The sequence below is a fragment of the Cyphomyrmex costatus genome, unplaced genomic scaffold (genome assembly GCF_001594065.2).
Source record: "Cyphomyrmex costatus isolate MS0001 unplaced genomic scaffold, Ccosl1.0 scaffold120, whole genome shotgun sequence".
In the NCBI taxonomy this organism is placed as follows: Eukaryota; Metazoa; Arthropoda; class Insecta; order Hymenoptera; family Formicidae; genus Cyphomyrmex; species Cyphomyrmex costatus.
Window position 1 is genome coordinate 748,161 of NW_017275174.1, and position 20,863 is coordinate 769,023.

Below are 20,863 nucleotides of genomic sequence, written 5' to 3' on the forward strand. Positions count from 1 at the left end.
CCCCCGCCGCCGCCTCCCGCCGCTGCTGTACGGTCCGAATCTTCGCACAGGGGGATATAACGGCGCTATTATGTCACGAGAGCGGTCTCTTTCTCACCGCCTCTCACTTTCTCTCTTTTTCGTTCGGCAGCGCACGTCCAACGCTCTGTCGCGCACGCTCGAGCGAGGGTTGGACCACTCGAGAGGGAGGGGGGAGGGAGGAGGGGCACGCGATAGGTCAACGCGACACGACGTTTACGAGAGGAATCCGCTCCGTTTACTCTCGTTTAATAACACAGCGCAACTGGAGAGAGAGAGATATATATATATATAGGTTATATTTCGTGTCTTCTCCTCGTTCTTTTCGTATAACCGGGCCTTCACGCCCTCAACTCGCTCAAAAAGTTCGATACGTCGTCGTTTTCGGAACGCAATGCAGTAGGATGTAATACGACTTCACGTCGGATAACCCGCATTGGGCATTAAAGAAAAACACAGTGCTCCATCTTGGAACACGCAGACCGGGCGCGGACTTGACGCGACTCGAGGGGGAAAAAAAAAAAAAAAAAACGTACCCGCTGGCTGTCGCTCCCGAGTCTCGATTATGAGAAGCCCTGGTCAGCCGGATGTCCCGCCGCGTGCCAGAGAGGAACGTACGCGCTTTCGCACCGCGTCCGACTCCATTTGCCCGTTCGTTTACGCACGAGCACCGTGACGTGACGTTGAGGCTGCTGCTCGCGCGAACGGAGTCCAAAGCGACGGCGACGATCCCGCTGCGTTCGCGTTTTCACTCCGCATCACTCCGTTCCGCTCGTCGCCGATCGCAATTCGTGACGCGAGCACAACCGCGACGCGGCCGAGCAAAGTTAACCCTTCGTCGACGACAGTCGATCGACGATCAAAGATATACTTCTTTTCGACGCGATACCCACCCGCCCGCTACCCGCTGACCCACCTATCCATCACTGTTCTTCGAACCTAACCTAACTTCGCTCAGTAACCTAACCTAGTTGAACTTTAGTTCTCTCGATACACAAGATGCAAATTCCTATTGCTTCTCTCGGTACAGTCGGTACTAGAGATTCTAGAGGATCTCTAGTCGGTACCAGGGTTTGCAGCGACCTCACTGTGTGGCTCACGAACGAGAACTAAATGCGTTCTGCTACACTTGGGTAATGTTTCCGAAAGCAGTCCATATATTGACGAAAAATAGATGAAAAGGGTAAATTCTGCTCTCATAACTCTTTTTCTCACCAAACAGCGCAGCACTAATACTTGTACGATAATTTAGGCTAAAATACAAGAGAGAGGCAGAGAAAAATCTGAGAGAAAGTATAGACGTCCCATTCTTTTTTCGTGTACTAAACCTCATAGGGTAATATCCACGTTTTTGTGGTTCTTTTCCGTACTGTTACATGGGTTAGATCAGGACAAACAATTAATTTTGATTATTCGTTTTTGCGTAATCTATTCGTAAATATTTTTTTGCGAGTATAATTTAATTTAAAAAAATATTATTTTAATTTGTGAACGTTTTTCAAAATTAACACTTTTAATTTAAGTTAATTTAATCTTATAGCGTTTATTTTAAACTTAACAATAAATTAATTACAACGCAACTTAAACTAACAGTAAAAACAAGTTAATTTAATTTGTAGCTCGTTAATTTTAATTTAACTTAATTAAAACAGAAAAGGTAACAACTCACCTCTAATTCTAAAAAAAAAATAGAGTTTATATTTCGTTTTCAGTATTCTTATTAGTTTCGTCTTAATAATTTCCATCGTCTCTGTTTGTTTTCTTCCGTGCGGAATGATTGCGAGATACGATTGATAATAAATTGGCCGCGAGAGCCGTTTGCGCTCCAAAGGAACTGTCCGTCCGTAACACCTCGAAACAACGATCCCGAAAATTGACATTCCCGCTGTGTCTGATAATATCGCTCAGTGCGATGCTCAGTATGCGACAGGATCTGGAGTTTTGATCGGGATTGTCATCACTGCGGTCTACCATTTTTTTTATTCATGTTCGCGTCCCGTCAAGCAAACAAAATCGCTTTATTAATTTAATTAGAACGTACGTTCCTGTGATGCGACTTTGCACTGCAATAAAATTCGGTAGAGAATAATTAATAAATAGCAAGATAGAGTGAGAGAGAGAGAGAACACAAAAATAAAAGAGTTAATAGAAAAAAGTGCATTTCAAAATAAGCCTATTTTTCAAATGTGCCCTTTATTTTCTGCTTCTTCCCAGTGAGAAATGACAATAGAATCGACATCGGATTGACATCGATTCGACGTCGATTCCATTGTCATTTCTCACTTATAGGTTATTGCTTCTTCCCTTTTTACAACCGTTTTGTTGACGATTATGTCTTGTTGCGTATATATTTCTTGTTTCTTCCGAAGTTCATTAACTTTTATCTCGAGCAATAGAAAACAAAAATACTAGGTAAGAAGCAAACAAGATGTAAAAAAAATAGCAAACAGCAATTAGGAAACAATAAAAGACTTTGAATAGCATAGGTTTCAAAGATCGAATTTTGTAAAAGTCTACACGAATATATATATCTAATATATCAATTTTGATAGTGTGTAATAAATTATAGTTTCTAACTATTACTATTTATATAATGTATAGTATTAATTTTACAAATATATAGTTGTGGCTCGAGAGATGAATAGAGAAAACAAAATTGATCGTCAGCGGTTGGAAGACTGATCGTTGGAGAATTTTCAAATGATCTGTTCAGAAACAATTCTTTTAATTTAAAAAGGAAAATGGTAAGTAAATTCATCTCAGATAAAAAAAATTAAATTTGACTCTTACTGGTTTTTTATCATTTGTTTTATCATAGATAGATCTATCGAATTCGTTACTAGACATATTAGAATATGTTCATGTCTAAATGACACATTCTTGGGACGTCCTCGAACGTTTCTAAATATAGTAGATATACCTTTAAAGGTATTTTTTAGAACTATATAAAGTGTCTTGAAATACAATATTTCCTCTATTCATGAATAATCGCCGCGTCTATTTATCTACCGAACATATGTCAATGAAACTATGTAATTCAGATTTCGCGCAGACGGCGTACGCGTTGGTATCCCTGCCGCGCCGCATCTGTATTCTACGTTACATAATCATCTGGAACGCAAAAGTCCCGACCGGTAAGGACGAGCGCGCGAACGATGACAGTGGCATGTCGGTGTACATCCTCGTCTCTTTTTTACGTTTCACGCTACGCGCGAATGCGCGCGTTTCAGTAGCGAATGGAGCGATCGTCTGACGTTCATGTGGAGGAAAAAAAATAATTACATATAGACATAATAGTCACGCGGTGACGGTGACTCGGCTCCTCGTAAAGCGATCTCGGCGATCGACCGGCATCACTCGGGCGAGGCAACGGAGTGGCGAGCGGTAGCAGCGTGGAGTAGTGGACGACTGAATCTCGATCCCTTCGCGAAATCGCCGAAATTTGTCTCGAATGACAGAACAAGAGCGAAGGGACGAACCTAACCTCCAGGAGAAGCAGCGGGTCGCTCCTGCGCGCAAGATTCGTCATCGGTGAGTCCTCGACGTTTGGTGTCTCCTCTCTCTTTCACGCGCTTAGCTCGATTGCCCCCCCCGGAGGCGTCTTCGCGCCGAGGTCAGAAACGGTCAGATCGGCGAGTGTTGACACGCGACCTCTCTCGAAACGAAAATGTCAACACGTTGGCCAGAATCGTCGAAAGCGGTGGTGCGGTGGGTCCAGGGGGTCACAGGCGCTCCGCGCTGACCGCGCTGCATCACGCCGCGCGCGCGCGGCCAATCGGCACCGCTCGTACGGTCGCCTGACATCCGGCTCGGCCAATCGTCGGTGTCCCATTAATGTTTTCGACAATCTCGTGTAGAAATCTCTATAGACCATCATGCGAGGACCACGAGTCCGCGGTTCAAAATGTGACTCCGCAAAGAGAGAGAGAGAGAGAGAGAGAGAGACGTCGAAAGCTTCGTTTCGCCAAAAGTTCTTCCTTCTGGGTGATGATGCATTTTCTCACCCGAGTGCTCTTTGAGTATCATGTCACTTTTATTTAGTATTCGGTCAACGAAGAAAGATGATGTATACTCCGTTCTTCCGCACGCGGAAGTTTCGAGTGAGAGGTGTTCTCGAGAATTTCGAAAACTTTTGGTTTCCGTTCCGCATTTCGATGAAAGTTATTGCATATCTACCTCATTTGCATCGAATTTCATTTCATGTAGATTATCATTCATCGTGTAGAATCAAAACCGCTTGGGAAATTGTCGATGCTCCGTTCGCACTGGAAAGAGTATTTGATAATTATGATTAAAAGCTCCATTTTATTACTGCTATAATGTTAGTAATAATTATTATGTTTAGAGTTCTGTCAAAGAACATATATATTTAGCACCGAAAATGACTATAAATTCTAGCCAAATTATGGCAGAATAATTTTAGCTAGGTTCTACTTTTATAGTTTATAGTTGCTCTATACGTTAGTAACATTAGATTTGTAATTCTGCCAACAAGAACATATAATTGTCACTGAAAGTGATTATAAATTACAGTTAAATTACAGTTACTTGTACAATGTTAATAATAATAATTATATTTATATAATTATATTAAAAATATATAGTTAATATCGAAAACGACGATTAAATTATAAGCAAGTTATGTTAGTTATAAACTATTTTTTAATTTTGTACACAAATACCTCACTGCAAGCAACTGCAAGTACGATTGAGTGGATTTCCTTGTCCAACACACGTTCGCGATTCTTGGCGATGTAAACAGAACGTGTACAATCTCGACCTTGCTCTTACATGCTCGCGCACGTAAATGAACGAATACCTCCGTGTCAGCTGACGAGAAACATTTTAGATATTTGTAATTATAATTACATGTTATTACAATTATGATTATTACTGCTATAATGTTAGTACTAATAACTACACTAAGAAAAAAATATCTTAATTTCAAAAAATTTTCGTTGATTCAGAGAACAATTTTTTTTGAACACGAGCACAGAAATATTTCTTTGAAATTAAAATATTTTACATTGCAGGGTGGATACTAAGTACTCTAAAAGAATTTAAAAGATGACTCCATACTTTATATATATATACATATATTTAAAGTTTTATCAAAATAATGCGAGTGGTTTTCGAAATTTTTCGAAACAAATTCTGTCCTCCAACTTTGATATACTTTATATCTTTGATATTAATTTACTTCTGACGTATCATCATATGAACTTTTTGTTCTAAATTTGTATAAGGAATCATCTTTTAAAATCTCTTAGAATACGTATCTATTCTATATAGTTGTGTCAACAAATATGTATATTTGGCAAATGAAAGTGTAAGTGACTATATAGTTACAGTTATTTATTACAACATAAATAATTATAATTATAGTAGAATTTAACCTTAATATTACTTATAATAAAATGTAATGATAATTACAAGTGCTAAAAATTTTTTACTCACAATCAGTACAAGGTTTACTTTGCTCATTTACACCAAAGTATGACATGGCAACAAGAGTGATTGATACAATTGGATACTGGCGGGCGAAGAAAAAAGGAAAGAGGTCGCGTGAGAAACGGAATGGCAAGAGGAGGACTTGGCGACCGCAGGGTTGAAGAAATAGGCGGAGTAAATTTTGATAATGAGTGCACAACGCGCGAGAGCTCCACGTGGAATGGATGATGGACGTGATTATCGCATGACCGGCCGACGTTACCGCGACGACCCTTGAACCTGGGCAAACGTCAATCGTATTTAGCTCGTGCGGAGTTGAATTGCCCCGCCACGGGACAGTGCAACTTGTTCCGCTTGGATCTCCCAGCGAGTCAGTGTAGTGCGCGCGATCCGGTGCGAGACGTCGTTGCCGTCTTCGATATCTTTTCGACCGCGTATCCCATCAACGCGGTGGCCCAGTTTCCTTCGAATTTACATGCCGCTCGTAAGGGAAGAGGAGATATCAAGAAGTGGAGAACGTAACTGGGTATGCTACGCCGTCTTCTGGACTCCCTGTACGGTACTTTCCTCGCAGTTCATGCCATATACGCAAGTCCACGTGCACTTCTGGCGAAAGGATCGGAGCGTAAGTTGCGTGTACGAGGAAAGTGACACTTCCAGGAAGCGGAAGAAGCAGAAATTGGAATAGTGAAACATAAAGAAGGCGTTTAACACGTTTGATTGCTGTAACTCTCATATTTCGATGATGCGTAAAAAAATTCACAAGGGTGCCATTATTCATTTGGGAATGATATGGTTTTGTTTATTTGATTAAGAATTATTTTACGCTGCTGAAAAGATTTGATTACATAAATTGAAAATATGATAGATGTGTTCAGATCAAAGATATGTTTTTCTGCCACCCAGGCATAACTAATTTATCCTCTTATTCAGACAGCACACAATATTTATTGAAGAATATTTACGAGACATTTGTAAGATTTATTTTTAATATTTTGTAAATATTTTTTTATAGTCTTAGATTGCATATAGATCATAGATATTTATTATACAAAACATTTAATCTTTATTTTAATAACGTTTTTGAATAAAGCTTATATAAAATATGTATAAAATATATAATATTTTAAAAAATGAATAATAACTTATAAATATTTATTATTAATTTTCTATGTTGTTTGGATATTATAATATTAAATATAGATGACATGACTTCTGGGGAGCACCCAAGTGAGAATTCAAACATGCTTCATTATGTTTGTTGGAAAGTAAACAAATTATAGATAATATTTCTAGAAATTATCAGATGATTAAGATGATAATTAATTCGAAGAAATGTCTAGTGAATATAATTAGAAGTTATATAAGTCTAAAAATATTATTTGAATTTTTAATTAAGTCTATCATAAACTACAATATATCAAGACCAATCAAAAATTCTGTCACTAAAATATATCGTACCATATATGTTTTGCTAATATAATCAAAATATTTATCTTAGTGCAAGTGTAATATTTAAAACATTAAAAAGACAAAGTGCACTGAATTTATTAAGTTCAATACTTGAATACTTATCGGTCAAAGTTTTAAAACGCTGCTCCAATTTCAGTCTGCTGGAAGTTTCTGTCACTTTCCCTGTACATTCGATTTATGCTCTTTTTTTTACTTCCGCTAGTGATCGTGTCTACGCACTTGTATGTCTTTCCCCTGAAACGATCACGGGATTCAGGGACCATCACGTGCGATAGCCACGGTGCATACTCTTTTTTTTCTCTCTTCTTTCCTTTTTATCCTTTTTCGCGAAAAGGATTCCCTTGTGCTGTCCACCTATCAAACGGTTCTACGATTCTCCAATAGCAAGATCCTCTTAATAATAAATTCTTTCGAACGAGTAGTAAGCTTTTCCAAACGCCCTTAGCATTGGTCCTTCTAAGGAAGATTGTGATTTTCTTCAAAATTATCGATTCCACGTCGATCAAGTGTGTACATCCGCGAATATGTTTTTAAAGGTAACATCGAACGCGTGGAGTTACCGCCTTCCGATTCGGCGGAATCCAGTAAGGAGACTGTGGAGACTGTCCACTGTATCAATCCGTTGGAGTCCGCTCGCGCGAGAGAGATGTCGGAGCTGCCGGTGAGCTTTGTCGTCGGGGAGCCCGAGCATGGCGAACAAGAGCTCAATCGCGATACAGATCCTAACGAGGTGCAGGAGATCGAGGATAGCTTCCCGAGCAATGGGAGCGATAACGGCAATTTGCAGATGCAGATCAATATCGCGGCAGGATTGGTCGAGCGGCGTAAGCGCCTCAGGTGATTTTTTTGTATTTTTTTTTTAACCCCATTACATTATCTGTGGTAATGAGCAAAAGCAGATCTAATTCAGATGCCTCCCACCTGCCCCAGACGAAGAGAACTTTTGATTATCTCGCTCGAGTCTCATATGATAGCGTTTTCGAGCCGAGACGATTTATACCGATTTGGATTGGATAATGTTCTACTTGTTTGGCTGACGTTACATGTTGTATCAGGAGAGTTATTAATACGACGTTATTAATCCAATCCAGAGTGATGCAAATTATCAGGGTACGACAGAATTTGCCGTTTGCACAAATCTCCGCGAAAACGAGAGATAGAATGGCTGAAAATTCGTAAATTAGTGTGAATTGTCAAAACTTTTATGAGAAGTGAACTCTTAAATCTATATTGTATCAAATTTAACTTATTTTAAGTCGCCATTGTTTCTACTCAACGTATCGTTATACAAACAATAAATAAATTTCATTTTTGCAAATTAACGATAATGAATAGAAATAATGGCGACTTAAATTAAATCAAATTTTATATTTTTATAAATTTAAGTTCATAATTCTCATCGTATTAATATATAAACATTAACACATATGGATTTAAAATCTTTAGTATTAAACTTACTCTCTGAGTATTTCATAAACACATTGCATGGTGTTAAAGGGGTTCGTCACGATGACGGATTGAAAAAGTTATTTTTAGCAGCTGTAATTGTGCTGTCAATAATTTATTTTAATTTAATTTGGTGTGTGTATGAACTACAAGTTTACATTTTAAACAATATATATTTAAAAAGAGTTTAAAATATTAATTTTGGCTGAGATATAATACAATGAAAAATTTCTTCTTAAACTTTATGGTTGATATTTGAGCATCTAAAACAAACGATTTTGCATTTTAATCTTAAATTTAAATATCGCTTGTTTCATTGTGTATTTTTTAATAATAATTTTCAACAAAATGGCGACCAAAATTTAAAAAGTTATAATCTTTATTTTAGATAGTTGCTATTTTGTTGAAAATTATTTCTTAAAAAGCCATGATCGAATGATAACAGTATCATTTAAGATAAAAAATTTGTTTTAGATACCTAGAAATCAAAGTGTCAACTATGAAGTTTAACAAGGAATTTTTTTTTTATCGTATTATATCTCAGTTAAAATAAAAAAAAACATTTAAAATGTGTAAAATTTTAAGTCGTATATCAAATTAAATTGTCAACATAAATGATTAATACATAATTTCACACTGAAGACAACTATATTTTTCTATTTATTATCTTAGTGTTTCCTTTTAAATATCTTTATATCCTCTTAAACCCATATTTTTAGAGTGTAATTTCGTAACCTTTCTCACCTCTGTGGCCGCGCAACAATAACGTTTGAATATTCAAACAATTCGCCTCCACGCAACTCAATACGATCGTTTCCTTCTGCGAAAATTGAGAGTATTTTAAGTGCGGTCTGTAGATTTGTTCGCGTTACTTAAAGTCTCCAAAAATGTTTGCATTTAAAATGGAAATAAATTCTATATATTCAGGCTTTAAAAAAAGAGAGACGATGCTACGTGTAAAAAATGCAAACAACACGAACAGACCTTGTGTCGTCGTGGACTTCTTCAGAACGTTATCAGGAACATTTGCGTTTTAGATAAATCATAAGGCATTCATGCGCGCGCCGGATTGGTTTCTGCGTGCATTTCAAATGCCACGAATGTGATTCGACCTTACGCGGTTATCGTAAGATACTTTTGAAGAATCGAAGACCGATAATGCAAAGACTGCCTTTTTTTTTTACACTCAAATACCATATACACACAAATACGCGCTCACGACCACTTATAGTGTACGAGATAATAATAGAACGTTATCGCAACAACTTTCGATGACCGATTTTTTTCTTTGAAAATTAAAATGTTGAATGAAAAATTGCGTCATCTATTTGTTTGTGACAGCTTTTAATACGAAAATTGTTACATAATATGCTGTCACGCTGTGTTTAATTTTCAGAGCATGTCGTAATTCACGTGGATTCAGAATCTTTATTTATTTATATTTCAGCGTAAATATTTAAACATTAATGTGTAACATTTAAATCTAAATGTAAAATTTACCGCGATTACACAAAAATAACGAGGCGAATTTTTGAAAAGGTTAAATAGGCTTTTAAATTCTTTTAATGTGTAATTGATGACGACTGCTTTTTGTTTGGTATGTGAATAAGCTTGATAAGCAAATTAAAACACCGTGCTCCGATTGCATGATCGATATGATGATATCAATACATGATATAAATATAATTTAATAAGCTTTTTCTTTCGATATTATTAGCATTATTAGTTGCAATTATTATTTTAATAAAATTATTGAAGTAAGAGAAAGGTTGCGAAGCAAACAGATCACACTTTATATCGGATTATAATGGAATATATAAGATATAACATACACGTCCATCCTGTTTTAAAATAATTGATGCTCTTTGACCTCGTATTTTAATACTTTTATAAACATAATATTATAGCTAAAAGAGAATTAATTTTTATTAAAAGAAGTGTATATGTGTATATATATAAATATATAAATTCATAATTATATAATTTTCTTACTTCAAAAGTGGCACTAAAAAAATTTTCCAAAAAAAGGATAAAATTATTTTTCAAGTTAATGAAAAATTAGAATAGAATAGAATTTTATCCATTTCAGCATACATGCCAAGATGGGAACCAATACTTTAATTTTTTTCATATTGATCAGATAACAATATGAGAAGTTGACCATCACATTGCAGGGCAGAAAAGATTTTAGCCCGCAAAACTTCAAACCGAAATAACTTGCATTAGTATAATTTATAAAATAATTTTGTTATATGTATCATACATCATTGTACTTGTCAGACAACTTTTATCATATCGTATTATTTATTTTAGTTGCAAAAATTATGCATATCTCTCCGTTCTTTAATGGATACTTTTTTTAAGTGATGACTGTATACAGAATAGAGTTTTATTGAAACCATTGTAATCATTTTCAGTTGCCAACTATAATATATATTTGTTGATTGAACTATATGTATAGTTATTATTACTAACATTATTGCAGTAATAATCATAATTATGGTAACATGTAATTATAATCACGGTATTACAAATGTATAACAAAATTATTGTTAAATTTGTATATCTATATGTGTGTGTATATATATATAGCTAAATTTGTAACTTACTCAATATAACTACTATTTCTATACTATTTTTCCTTTGAATGTACTGATTGTGCGACGAAAATAATTCATCTTCAGAAAAATAACGAGGAGAACATCATTCTCGAAGAGAAGAATATGAATAAAATGCGAGCGAAACATCTATTGATTTCAAAATTAAAAAATGTAAATTTTATTTTGCAAATATATGATTATAATTATGTTAATAAGCATCTTAAACTACTGTAAAAAATTTATTGTGAAAAATATCAGCCAGATAGCGGTTCGAGATTGAAAATTTAATTGGTGTATATAGATTGTATAGAATTTGACGAGTGATGTGAGATGTTTTTGTTCGTAACAAACTGAAAGTATATTATCAGTCGATATTATAAGTGGAACGTAATTTACAGAACTTAATATGTATCAAGTACAATAATGAATACTCATAAACGTATTGTTCAACAGACCCAGCATGTCGCAGGGTACGGTGATGATTCAGGCGCAAAATCGATTTCATGAGAAGGACTTTACCGTTGCGACTCCTGAAGAGTTCGTTCATCGCTTTGGAGGTACCAGGGTTATCAACAAGGTAAGCATTTGCTTTATCTGTTGCTTCAGCTAAACGGGAGTTGAGAAAATCATCAATATTTGATACAGATAACGCTTTCACGAGTATTTTCTTCAAAGATACTAAAAAGTTTGTGGGTTATCGCCATGTTTTTATCCATTTGTAATGCTACTAATTTGATACAGATTTTTATATTACGAATTATATTTTAGGTGTTGATTGCCAATAATGGTATCGCAGCAGTTAAATGTATGCGATCGATTCGACGCTGGTCGTACGAGATGTTCAAAAACGAGAGAGCTATACGTTTCGTGGTGATGGTTACTCCGGAAGATTTGAAGGCGAACGCGGAGTACATTAAAATGGCAGACCAGTACGTGCCTGTACCGGGTGGGACCAACAACAATAATTATGCTAACGTGGAATTGATCGTCGATATCGCAATACGTACTCAAGTTCAAGCAGTTTGGGCCGGATGGGGTCACGCTTCAGAAAATCCTAAACTTCCGGAACTACTCCATAAAAATAATATCTGCTTTATTGGTATAAATAACATTTCAAAAATCGAATTAATAAATTAAAGAAATTAAAGAAAACCAAAGAAATATACGAATGATAAGAATGAAGAATTAAGATCAAATTATCGTGATAACTTTTCACAGACTTTTAATATTTACGTATTTTCAAGCTGATGCGATTTTACATTTTTACATTTTTCGGTAGGACCGTCTGAGAAAGCTATGTGGGCTTTGGGTGATAAAATTGCATCTAGTATAGTCGCTCAAACCGCGGATGTACCAACGCTCCCCTGGTCAGGATCAGAATTGACAGCGCAATACAGCGGGAAAAAAATCAAGATATCATCAGAACTTTTCAAAAAAGGATGCGTTGCCACCGTAGAAGAATGTCTAGCAGCGGCTAACAAGATCGGCTTTCCGGTTATGGTGAAGGCGAGCGAAGGTGGTGGTGGTAAAGGAATAAGAAAAGTCGAAAATGCCGAGGAATTGCCCGCTTTATTTAGGTAAAACTCCAAAGTTCTGTCTAAAAAAAAAAAAGAGGACTTTTATTACATGTATAATCCATTTTTATCGTAAGAATTTCTAACATTTAGGCAGGTACAGATCGAAATACCCGGTTCACCGATATTTATTATGAAACTAGCCAAATGCGCTCGTCACTTGGAAGTGCAATTACTAGCCGACAATTATGGTAATGCAATATCATTGTTCGGACGCGACTGCTCTATCCAGAGGAGACATCAAAAAATTATTGAAGAAGCACCTGCCGTGATTGCTAAACCAGAGGTTTTCGAAGAAATGGAAAAAGTAAATATTACAATAATTATACTCTTGACAACGTGTTATTGATTACGTTATTAACTGTTTATTATCGGACAACAGGCCGCTGTAAGATTAGCAAAAATGGTGGGATATGTTAGCGCAGGGACCGTCGAGTATCTGTACGACACAGCAGGCAGGTATTTTTTCTTAGAATTGAATCCTCGTCTTCAAGTGGAGCATCCTTGTACCGAGATGGTATCGGATGTGAATCTACCAGCCGCCCAACTACAGATAGCGATGGGCTTACCATTACATCACATCAAAGATATACGTCTTTTATATGGTGAGAGTCCGTGGGGCGATAATCCAATTGATTTTGACCAGCCTCGTCATAAGCCTCAACCGTGGGGCCACGTTATCGCAGCTAGAATCACCAGTGAAAATCCTGACGAAGGTAAAATAACTTTCTATCGTAAAAGATTTAATTTTTTTCTGGAAATCATATATCTCACTTGAATTTTAGGCTTCAAGCCGAGTTCTGGCACGGTGCAAGAGTTGAATTTTCGATCATCCAAAAATGTTTGGGGCTATTTCTCAGTTGGAGCTTCAGGAGGACTTCATGAATTTGCGGATTCTCAATTTGGTCATTGTTTTTCGTGGGGTGAGGACCGTAATCAGGCTAGAGAAAATTTAGTCGTGGCTCTAAAAGAATTGAGCATCAGAGGCGATTTTAGAACAACAGTTGAGTACCTCATCACATTGCTGGAGACTGAATCTTTTCTACAGAATAACATAGATACTGCTTGGCTCGATTTGCTGATCGCCGAACGTGTCCGAAGCGACAAACCAGATATTATGTTGGCTGTTACGTGTGGAGCACTTCACATTGCTGATAGAGCGATCACAGCTGCTTTTACTGGCTTTCAAACTGCCTTGGAGAAAGGCCAAATACAAGCTAGCAATGATTTAGATAACGTTATTGATGTAAGTTCCTGTTCTATTAATGTTATTTGAATAATACTATGCAAGATGTGCTTTTTCGAATTATTTTGGAATTGATTTTATGGTATATGTTGTTGACTATACTTTCGTTTTCTTCTACTATATTATGTATTGCAGGTAGAGCTTATTAACGACGGATACAAATATAAAGTACAGGCTGCCAAATCTGGTCCCAATACCTACTTTCTCGTGATGAACGGCTCCTACAAAGAAATTGAAATCCATCGCATGTCGGACGGAGGATTGCTGCTTTCGTTGGATGGTGCCAGTTTTACGACTTACATGCGCGAAGAGGTGGATCGTTATAGGATTGTAATTGGAAACCAGACATGTATTTTCGAGAAAGATAACGATCCGTCCTTACTGAGATCACCGTCGGCCGGCAAATTAATCAATTTCTTGGTCGAAGATGGGGGTCATGTTGGTATTGGTCAGGCATACGCTGAAATTGAAGTAATGAAGATGGTCATGACTGTTACCGCCAGCGAGGCGGGAAGTGTTTTTTATGTGAAGAGACCTGGTGCTATATTAGAAGCCGGTACATTGATTGCGCATCTCGAGTTGGATGATCCGTCATTGGTTACAAAAGCGCAAGAATACACAGGACAATTTCCTGCGGCAGTAGCCTCGGCTATACCGGAAAAACTGAATCATCTTCACACCAAGTATCGAAATGCTTTGGAAAATACATTGGCTGGCTACTGCCTACCCGATCCATACCATTTGCCACGTTTACGTGAGCTAATCGAAAAGTTTATGTTCTCGTTACGCGATCCTAACTTGCCGTTGTTGGAATTGCAAGAGGTGATTGCGACGATATCCGGTAGGATCCCTGTCTCGGTAGAGAAAAAAATTCGCAAATTGATGTCTTTGTACGAGCGAAACATTACATCCATATTAGCTCAATTTCCCAGTCAACAGATCGCCGCTGTAATTGATGGACACGCGGCGACCTTGTCCAAAAGAGCTGAGCGAGACGTGTTCTTTCTGACTACTCAAGCTATCGTGCAATTGGTACAAAGATACCGGAACGGTATACGCGGTAGAATGAAGACCGCCGTGCATGAACTTCTCCGACAGTATTATACGGTCGAGAGCCAATTCCAACAAGGTCATTATGATAAATGTGTTTCTGCACTGATAGAAAAGTACAAGGATGATGTAACTACTGTAACTGGTATGATCTTCAGTCACAATCAAGTGACGAAGAAGAACGTCTTAGTTACTATGTTGATCGATCATCTGTGGGCTAACGAACCCGGTCTCACGGACGAGCTATCGAGTACGCTGACAGAATTAACCAGTCTGAATCGTACGGAGCACAGTCGCGTTGCATTGAGAGCTAGGCAGGTGTTAATCGCTGCCCATCAACCTGCATATGAGCTCAGGCATAATCAGATGGAATCTATATTTCTTTCTGCGGTGGATATGTATGGGCACGACTTCCATCCAGAAAATCTACAGAAACTCATTCTCTCCGAAACATCCATCTTCGATATACTTCATGACTTCTTCTATCATTCCAATCGCGCGGTATGCAACGCAGCCTTGGAAGTCTACGTAAGACGAGCTTATATCAGTTATGAACTGACGTGTTTGCAACACTTGGAGCTGTCTGGCGAGATCCCGTTGGTGTATTTCCAATTCGTTTTACCCAGCAATCATCCTAATCGTCAGAATCAATCTCTAGTGGATCACAGAGCTGGCGCGATGGCGGCCTTTCAGGATCTCGATCATTTTAGTCAGTATGCGGACGAGATTTTGGATCTGCTGGAGGATCTATCGAGTCCCACGCCGGTAGTATCTGCGAAATTGTTGGAGGCGGTGGAAGCCGCCGGTAGCGAATCACGGCACAGTACATCGATCAATGTCTCTTTGAGTGCGGCTGAGACGACAGCTACGACGACAACGGCAACTACTAACAATAAATCTGCAGAGCCAATTCACATATTGAGCATCGCAGTCAAGGAGAATGGCACTGAGGATGACGCTACTATGGCCAGAATGTTTGGAAATTGGTGTGCGAACAACAAAGATGAGTTGATATCCCGTGGCATCCGAAGAGTTACGTTTGCCGCACTCAAGAAGAGGCAGTTCCCTAAGTTTTTCACCTTCCGTCAGCGAGAGGGCTTCGTCGAAGACAGAATTTACCGGCATCTCGAGCCTGGTTGCGCCTTCCAATTGGAATTGAATCGTATGCGAACGTACGATCTCGAGGCACTTCCAACATCCAATCAAAAGATGCATCTATATCTCGGGCAAGCCAAGGTTGCTAAGGGTCAGCAAGTAACGGATTATCGCTTTTTCATTCGCTCGATTATACGACATTCCGACCTAATCACGAAGGAGGCTAGCTTCGATTATCTTCATAACGAGGGCGAGCGTGTTTTGCTCGAGGCCATGGACGAGCTGGAGGTTGCGTTCTCGCATCCTCTTGCTAAACGCACCGAGTGCAATCACATTTTCTTGAACTTTGTACCCACAGTCATTATGGATCCCAGCAGAATAGAAGAGAGTGTGACGAGCATGGTGCTACGATACGGGCCAAGATTATGGAAGTTGCACGTCCGACAGGCAGAGATAAAGATGACTATACGGCCTGCACCAGGTAAACCGACCTCCAACGTACGTCTCTGTATCGCCAATGACAGTGGATACAGCATCGACTTGCACTTATACACGGAAGCTACCGACCCCAAGACAGGTATCATTCGCTTTGAGTCTTATCCGCCTACTGTAACAAACGGGGCCAATTGGAGACCGGGTCCTATGCATGGACTACCGATCTCCACGCCATATCTGACCAAAGATTATCTCCAAGCGAAGAGATTTCAGGCGCAAAGTGCTGGCACGACTTACGTGTACGATTTGCCGGATATGTTTCGGCAACAGCTCGAGAAACTATGGCAGAGATACATTGAGGAGACGCCGCCGAGCGAGGGTCAAAATCCGATTACGACTCCTAATCCAGTGATGGATATTGTGGAATTAGTATTGGAAGGGGAACAATTGGTCGAGCAGAAACGTCTACCGGGCGAAAACGACGTTGGCATGGTCGCGTGGCAATTGACTCTATATACTCCGGAATATCCATTTGGCAGGGACATTATACTTATTGCCAACGATTTAACGTATATGATAGGCTCATTCGGAACGCGCGAGGATCTTGTGTTTTGTAGAGCTTCCGAGAGAGCGAGACAGCTTGGATGTCCACGTATATACTTTTCCGCTAATTCTGGAGCACGTCTTGGTCTAGCCGAAGAGGTGAAGGCTCTTTTCAGAATCGCGTGGGAAGACGAGAACGAGCCGGAAAAGGGCTTCAAATATATATATCTCACGCCGGACGATTACGCGCGCTTGGCGCCCCTCAACTCGGTGAAGGCATCGTTGATCGAGGACCCCGCGGGAGAATCACGTTACAAAATCACGGACATCATTGGCAAAGATGATAATCTGGGGGTAGAGAATTTAAAGTATGCCGGTCTAATCGCTGGGGAAACGTCAAAAGCATACAACGAGACGATCACAATCTCTATAGTGTCATGCCGTACGATCGGTATCGGCGCCTACTTGGTACGCCTTGGTCAAAGAATAATTCAGATTGAGAATTCGCACATTATTTTAACTGGTTATAGAGCATTAAATACTGTACTGGGTCGCGAAGTTTACGCGAGCAACAATCAACTGGGCGGTACGCAGATTATGCATAACAATGGAGTGTCTCACGCGACCGACGATCGGGACTTGGACGGGGTGGCGACTGTTCTAAAGTGGCTAAGTTACTTCCCTAAAAATAAAGGTGCCCCATTGCCGATACTGTCACCCATCACGGATCCAATCGACCGAGAGATTGGATACGTGCCTACAAAAGCAGCTTATGATCCAAGATGGATGCTGGAAGGCAGAAATTGTATCGAGTCGAACGTTTGGGAAAGTGGTTTCTTCGATAGAGGCTCGTGGCATGTGAGTTCTTTCTGTCTTACAACAACCTTAATAAAAATTTTTCTTATTAAAATTCTGTGTAAAATTTTTAGAATTTTTATATAAATTTCAAAATTTTTTAGAATCTATGGTCTAATTTTTTAGAAAATTCTGATTTTTTGTACAAATTGAAATACTTTTAAGAAATATTGAGAAAATCTACATTTTTAAAAATAATTATACAGGATATTTTAGGATCTTAGGGACGAACTGTAGGAAATATACACTCTACCAATTGGTTGCGTAGTAATATTGCGTGCGTCATCTAACAGTGTTAGTCCAAGCTTTTATTTATTTTTATGTTTTTATAAGAACAAATTCATAGGGTGTAGAATAATAATATTGTTAAATATTAAAAGCAACTGGACGAATAACTCCTTACAAATGTGTTGAATAGAGGACAGAATTTCCTTAGTAAAAGTTGATTTTTTTGGTGAGATTTATCATCCTTCGAAATTCAACCCTACATATGTGAATTTTGAAATATTTTAAGATTTCTAAGATTTATCATAGTTTGTAATTTTCAAAGGAAACTTATAAAATTTGCAGAAGTTTAAGAGATATTTTTCAAACATTTTCATAAATTTCAAACATAAAAAATTCTTAAAAAGTATAAGAATTTTTTATTAGAGGATTTAGCAGTGTGTATATTGTTAACTTGCTTTTGTTTTTATAAAACAGGAAATAATGAGACCATGGGCACAAACAGTAGTAACGGGACGAGCTAGGCTCGGTGGCATACCATGTGGCATTATCGCTGTCGAAACGAGGACCGTCGAGCTGCATTTGCCAGCTGACCCTGCCAATTTAGATTCGGAAGCTAAAACAATATCTCAAGCAGGACAAGTTTGGTTTCCAGACAGTGCGTACAAAACTGCTCAAGCTATTCAAGATTTCGGAAAAGAGGAGTTGCCACTATTTATCTTCGCTAACTGGAGAGGCTTCTCCGGCGGGATGAAAGGTGAGTTTATCTTATGTTAGATTATCGACCATTGTCCCACAATTTCATTAATTACTTTAATTCAGTATATCTTACTTACAGATATGTACGAACAGATCGTCAAGTTCGGCGCGTATATCGTAGACGGACTGCGGCAATATTGCAAACCAATATTTGTTTACATCCCACCGAATGCAGAACTTAGGGGCGGTGCTTGGGCAGTCGTAGATCCTATGATAAATCCTCGTTTTATGGAGATGTTTGCTGACAATAACAGTAGAGGTGGCATCTTGGAACCCGATGGTACTGTAGAAATCAAATTTCGTAACAAGGACATCGTGAAGACTATGCATAGAGTTGATCTTGTTATAATAAAATTAAAAGTACGTAAGCGCGATGCCTCATCTTTTTATATCAAATTCTTGATATTACATTTATGTAAATGTAACTGTGGGTTTTTAGGAAAAATTGTCAACAGTAAACACGGCGGAAGAACGAACCGAGATCGAAGCGCAAATTCGCAAACGCGAGCAGATTTTGGAACCAATATACCGTCAAGTCGCCGTTCATTTCGCTGATTTGCACGACACGCCAGAAAGGATGTTCGAAAAGAATACAATTCAGGAGATAATACCGTGGAAAAAAGCGCGTCGGCTATTCTATTGGCGATTACGAAGGCGACTTTTCGAAGAGGAAATTAAAAATGAAATTCTGTCAACGCAGCCTAGTCTCGATGTTAGACAAGTGGAAGCGATGCTTCGACGCTGGTTCATCGAAGATAAGGGAGCAACGGAGTCGTATTTGTGGGATCAAGACGAAGCTGCAACCTGTTGGTTGGAAGCGCAATGTAAAACCGAAGATAGTGTGATATCGCGCAATATAACGTGTGTGAAGAGAGACGCGGTAGTAACGCGTATCAAGGAAGCTTTGGAAATCTGTCCGGAAATAAGATTGAACGCAGTACTGGAAATTGCACACAGATTGCAACCGGCCGAACGAGCAGAATTGCAAAGAACTTTATCACAGTTAGAAGCAACGGGGCAGGAGCATCACAAGGACTCAAGCGTTTCATCCTGAGTGCATTTCGCGTGAACGTACCTGCTCTATGTTATATATATTCATTCCAACTTATTAACATTTAAACGCACACCAATAGTACAATTCATCTTCAAAGACACATAATTATTCATATTAATGCAAATATCTTCTGGTAAGGAATAATAATAACTAAATAGATATTTTGAATAAATAATGTTTCGTAAGACTTAATTTTTTAAAATTTCGATTGTGGAATGTGAATATAACCATCGCCTCTTTAATATTAAACATTGAGGTATTTCGACGATTTAAATTTTAACAAATTTTATTTAAAAATTGATGTAAAAAAATTTAAAGTACATTAGAGAAGATAGTGTCTGATTAGCTTGTTAAATAATTTTTTCATAATCTCTAATGCAAAGCGTTCATATATTTAAAGATATTTAAGAAAAAAATATAAAATTGTGTCAATGTCATTCTGACTATTTATAGATTATAATTGTATCTGGGAATACAAGATTTATACCTAAGATATCGCATGTTCCTTCAGCTACGAATTTTTTTTGAAATTCTGATTTTTTTCGTAGAAGAACTTGCTGGAAGATTTCTTTATTGTCTATTGAATTATCAGGAATTGAACATTTTTATTCAAAAACTGTAAATTTAAAAATTTGTATATTATAGCAAATTAATATGAACATTAACCCAAAAATCAAGAACTAATAACACAGGCTCACAAAAAAAAGTATCCTCTGGTGGAAACTCAGCTATTCTTATGTATTTTTATGTCAGATTCGTATTCAACGATTTAAAATACATAAAGTGTGCCTTCCAACAAGCGACACAGTACAACATAGTGATCATCTCATTCTTGTTTAAAATTGGCGAACAACAAGAACGTACTGATACACTGTGTCACACCGTGTCATCTGTGTCGCTTGTTGGAAGACACCCAAGAATAGCTGGGTTTCCACCAGAATACAGAATACTTTTTTTTGTGGGCCTAATTTATAACATATCATCTTAGCATATCTTAATTTTCATTATTCTACAATCTCTTGATTAATGTTTGATTAGC

At 38.0% G+C, this 20,863-nt stretch overlaps 1 protein-coding gene across 1 annotated transcript; it reads left to right on the top strand.

Annotated features, from left to right (window-relative positions):
• Positions 1-2,978: 2,978 nt before the first annotated feature.
• ACC (acetyl-CoA carboxylase) lies at positions 2,979-19,920 on the top strand. The gene is given in 13 exon segments (XM_018546558.1): positions 2,979-3,549; positions 7,365-7,440; positions 7,442-7,779; positions 11,442-11,565; positions 11,757-12,087; positions 12,268-12,565; positions 12,656-12,869; positions 12,945-13,278; positions 13,348-13,808; positions 13,944-17,789; positions 18,489-18,768; positions 18,850-19,130; positions 19,210-19,920. Coding segments are annotated over 13 exon segments (7,278 nt in total). The 5' UTR covers positions 2,979-3,469; the 3' UTR covers positions 19,825-19,920.
• The last annotated feature ends 943 nt before the right edge of the window (positions 19,921-20,863 follow it).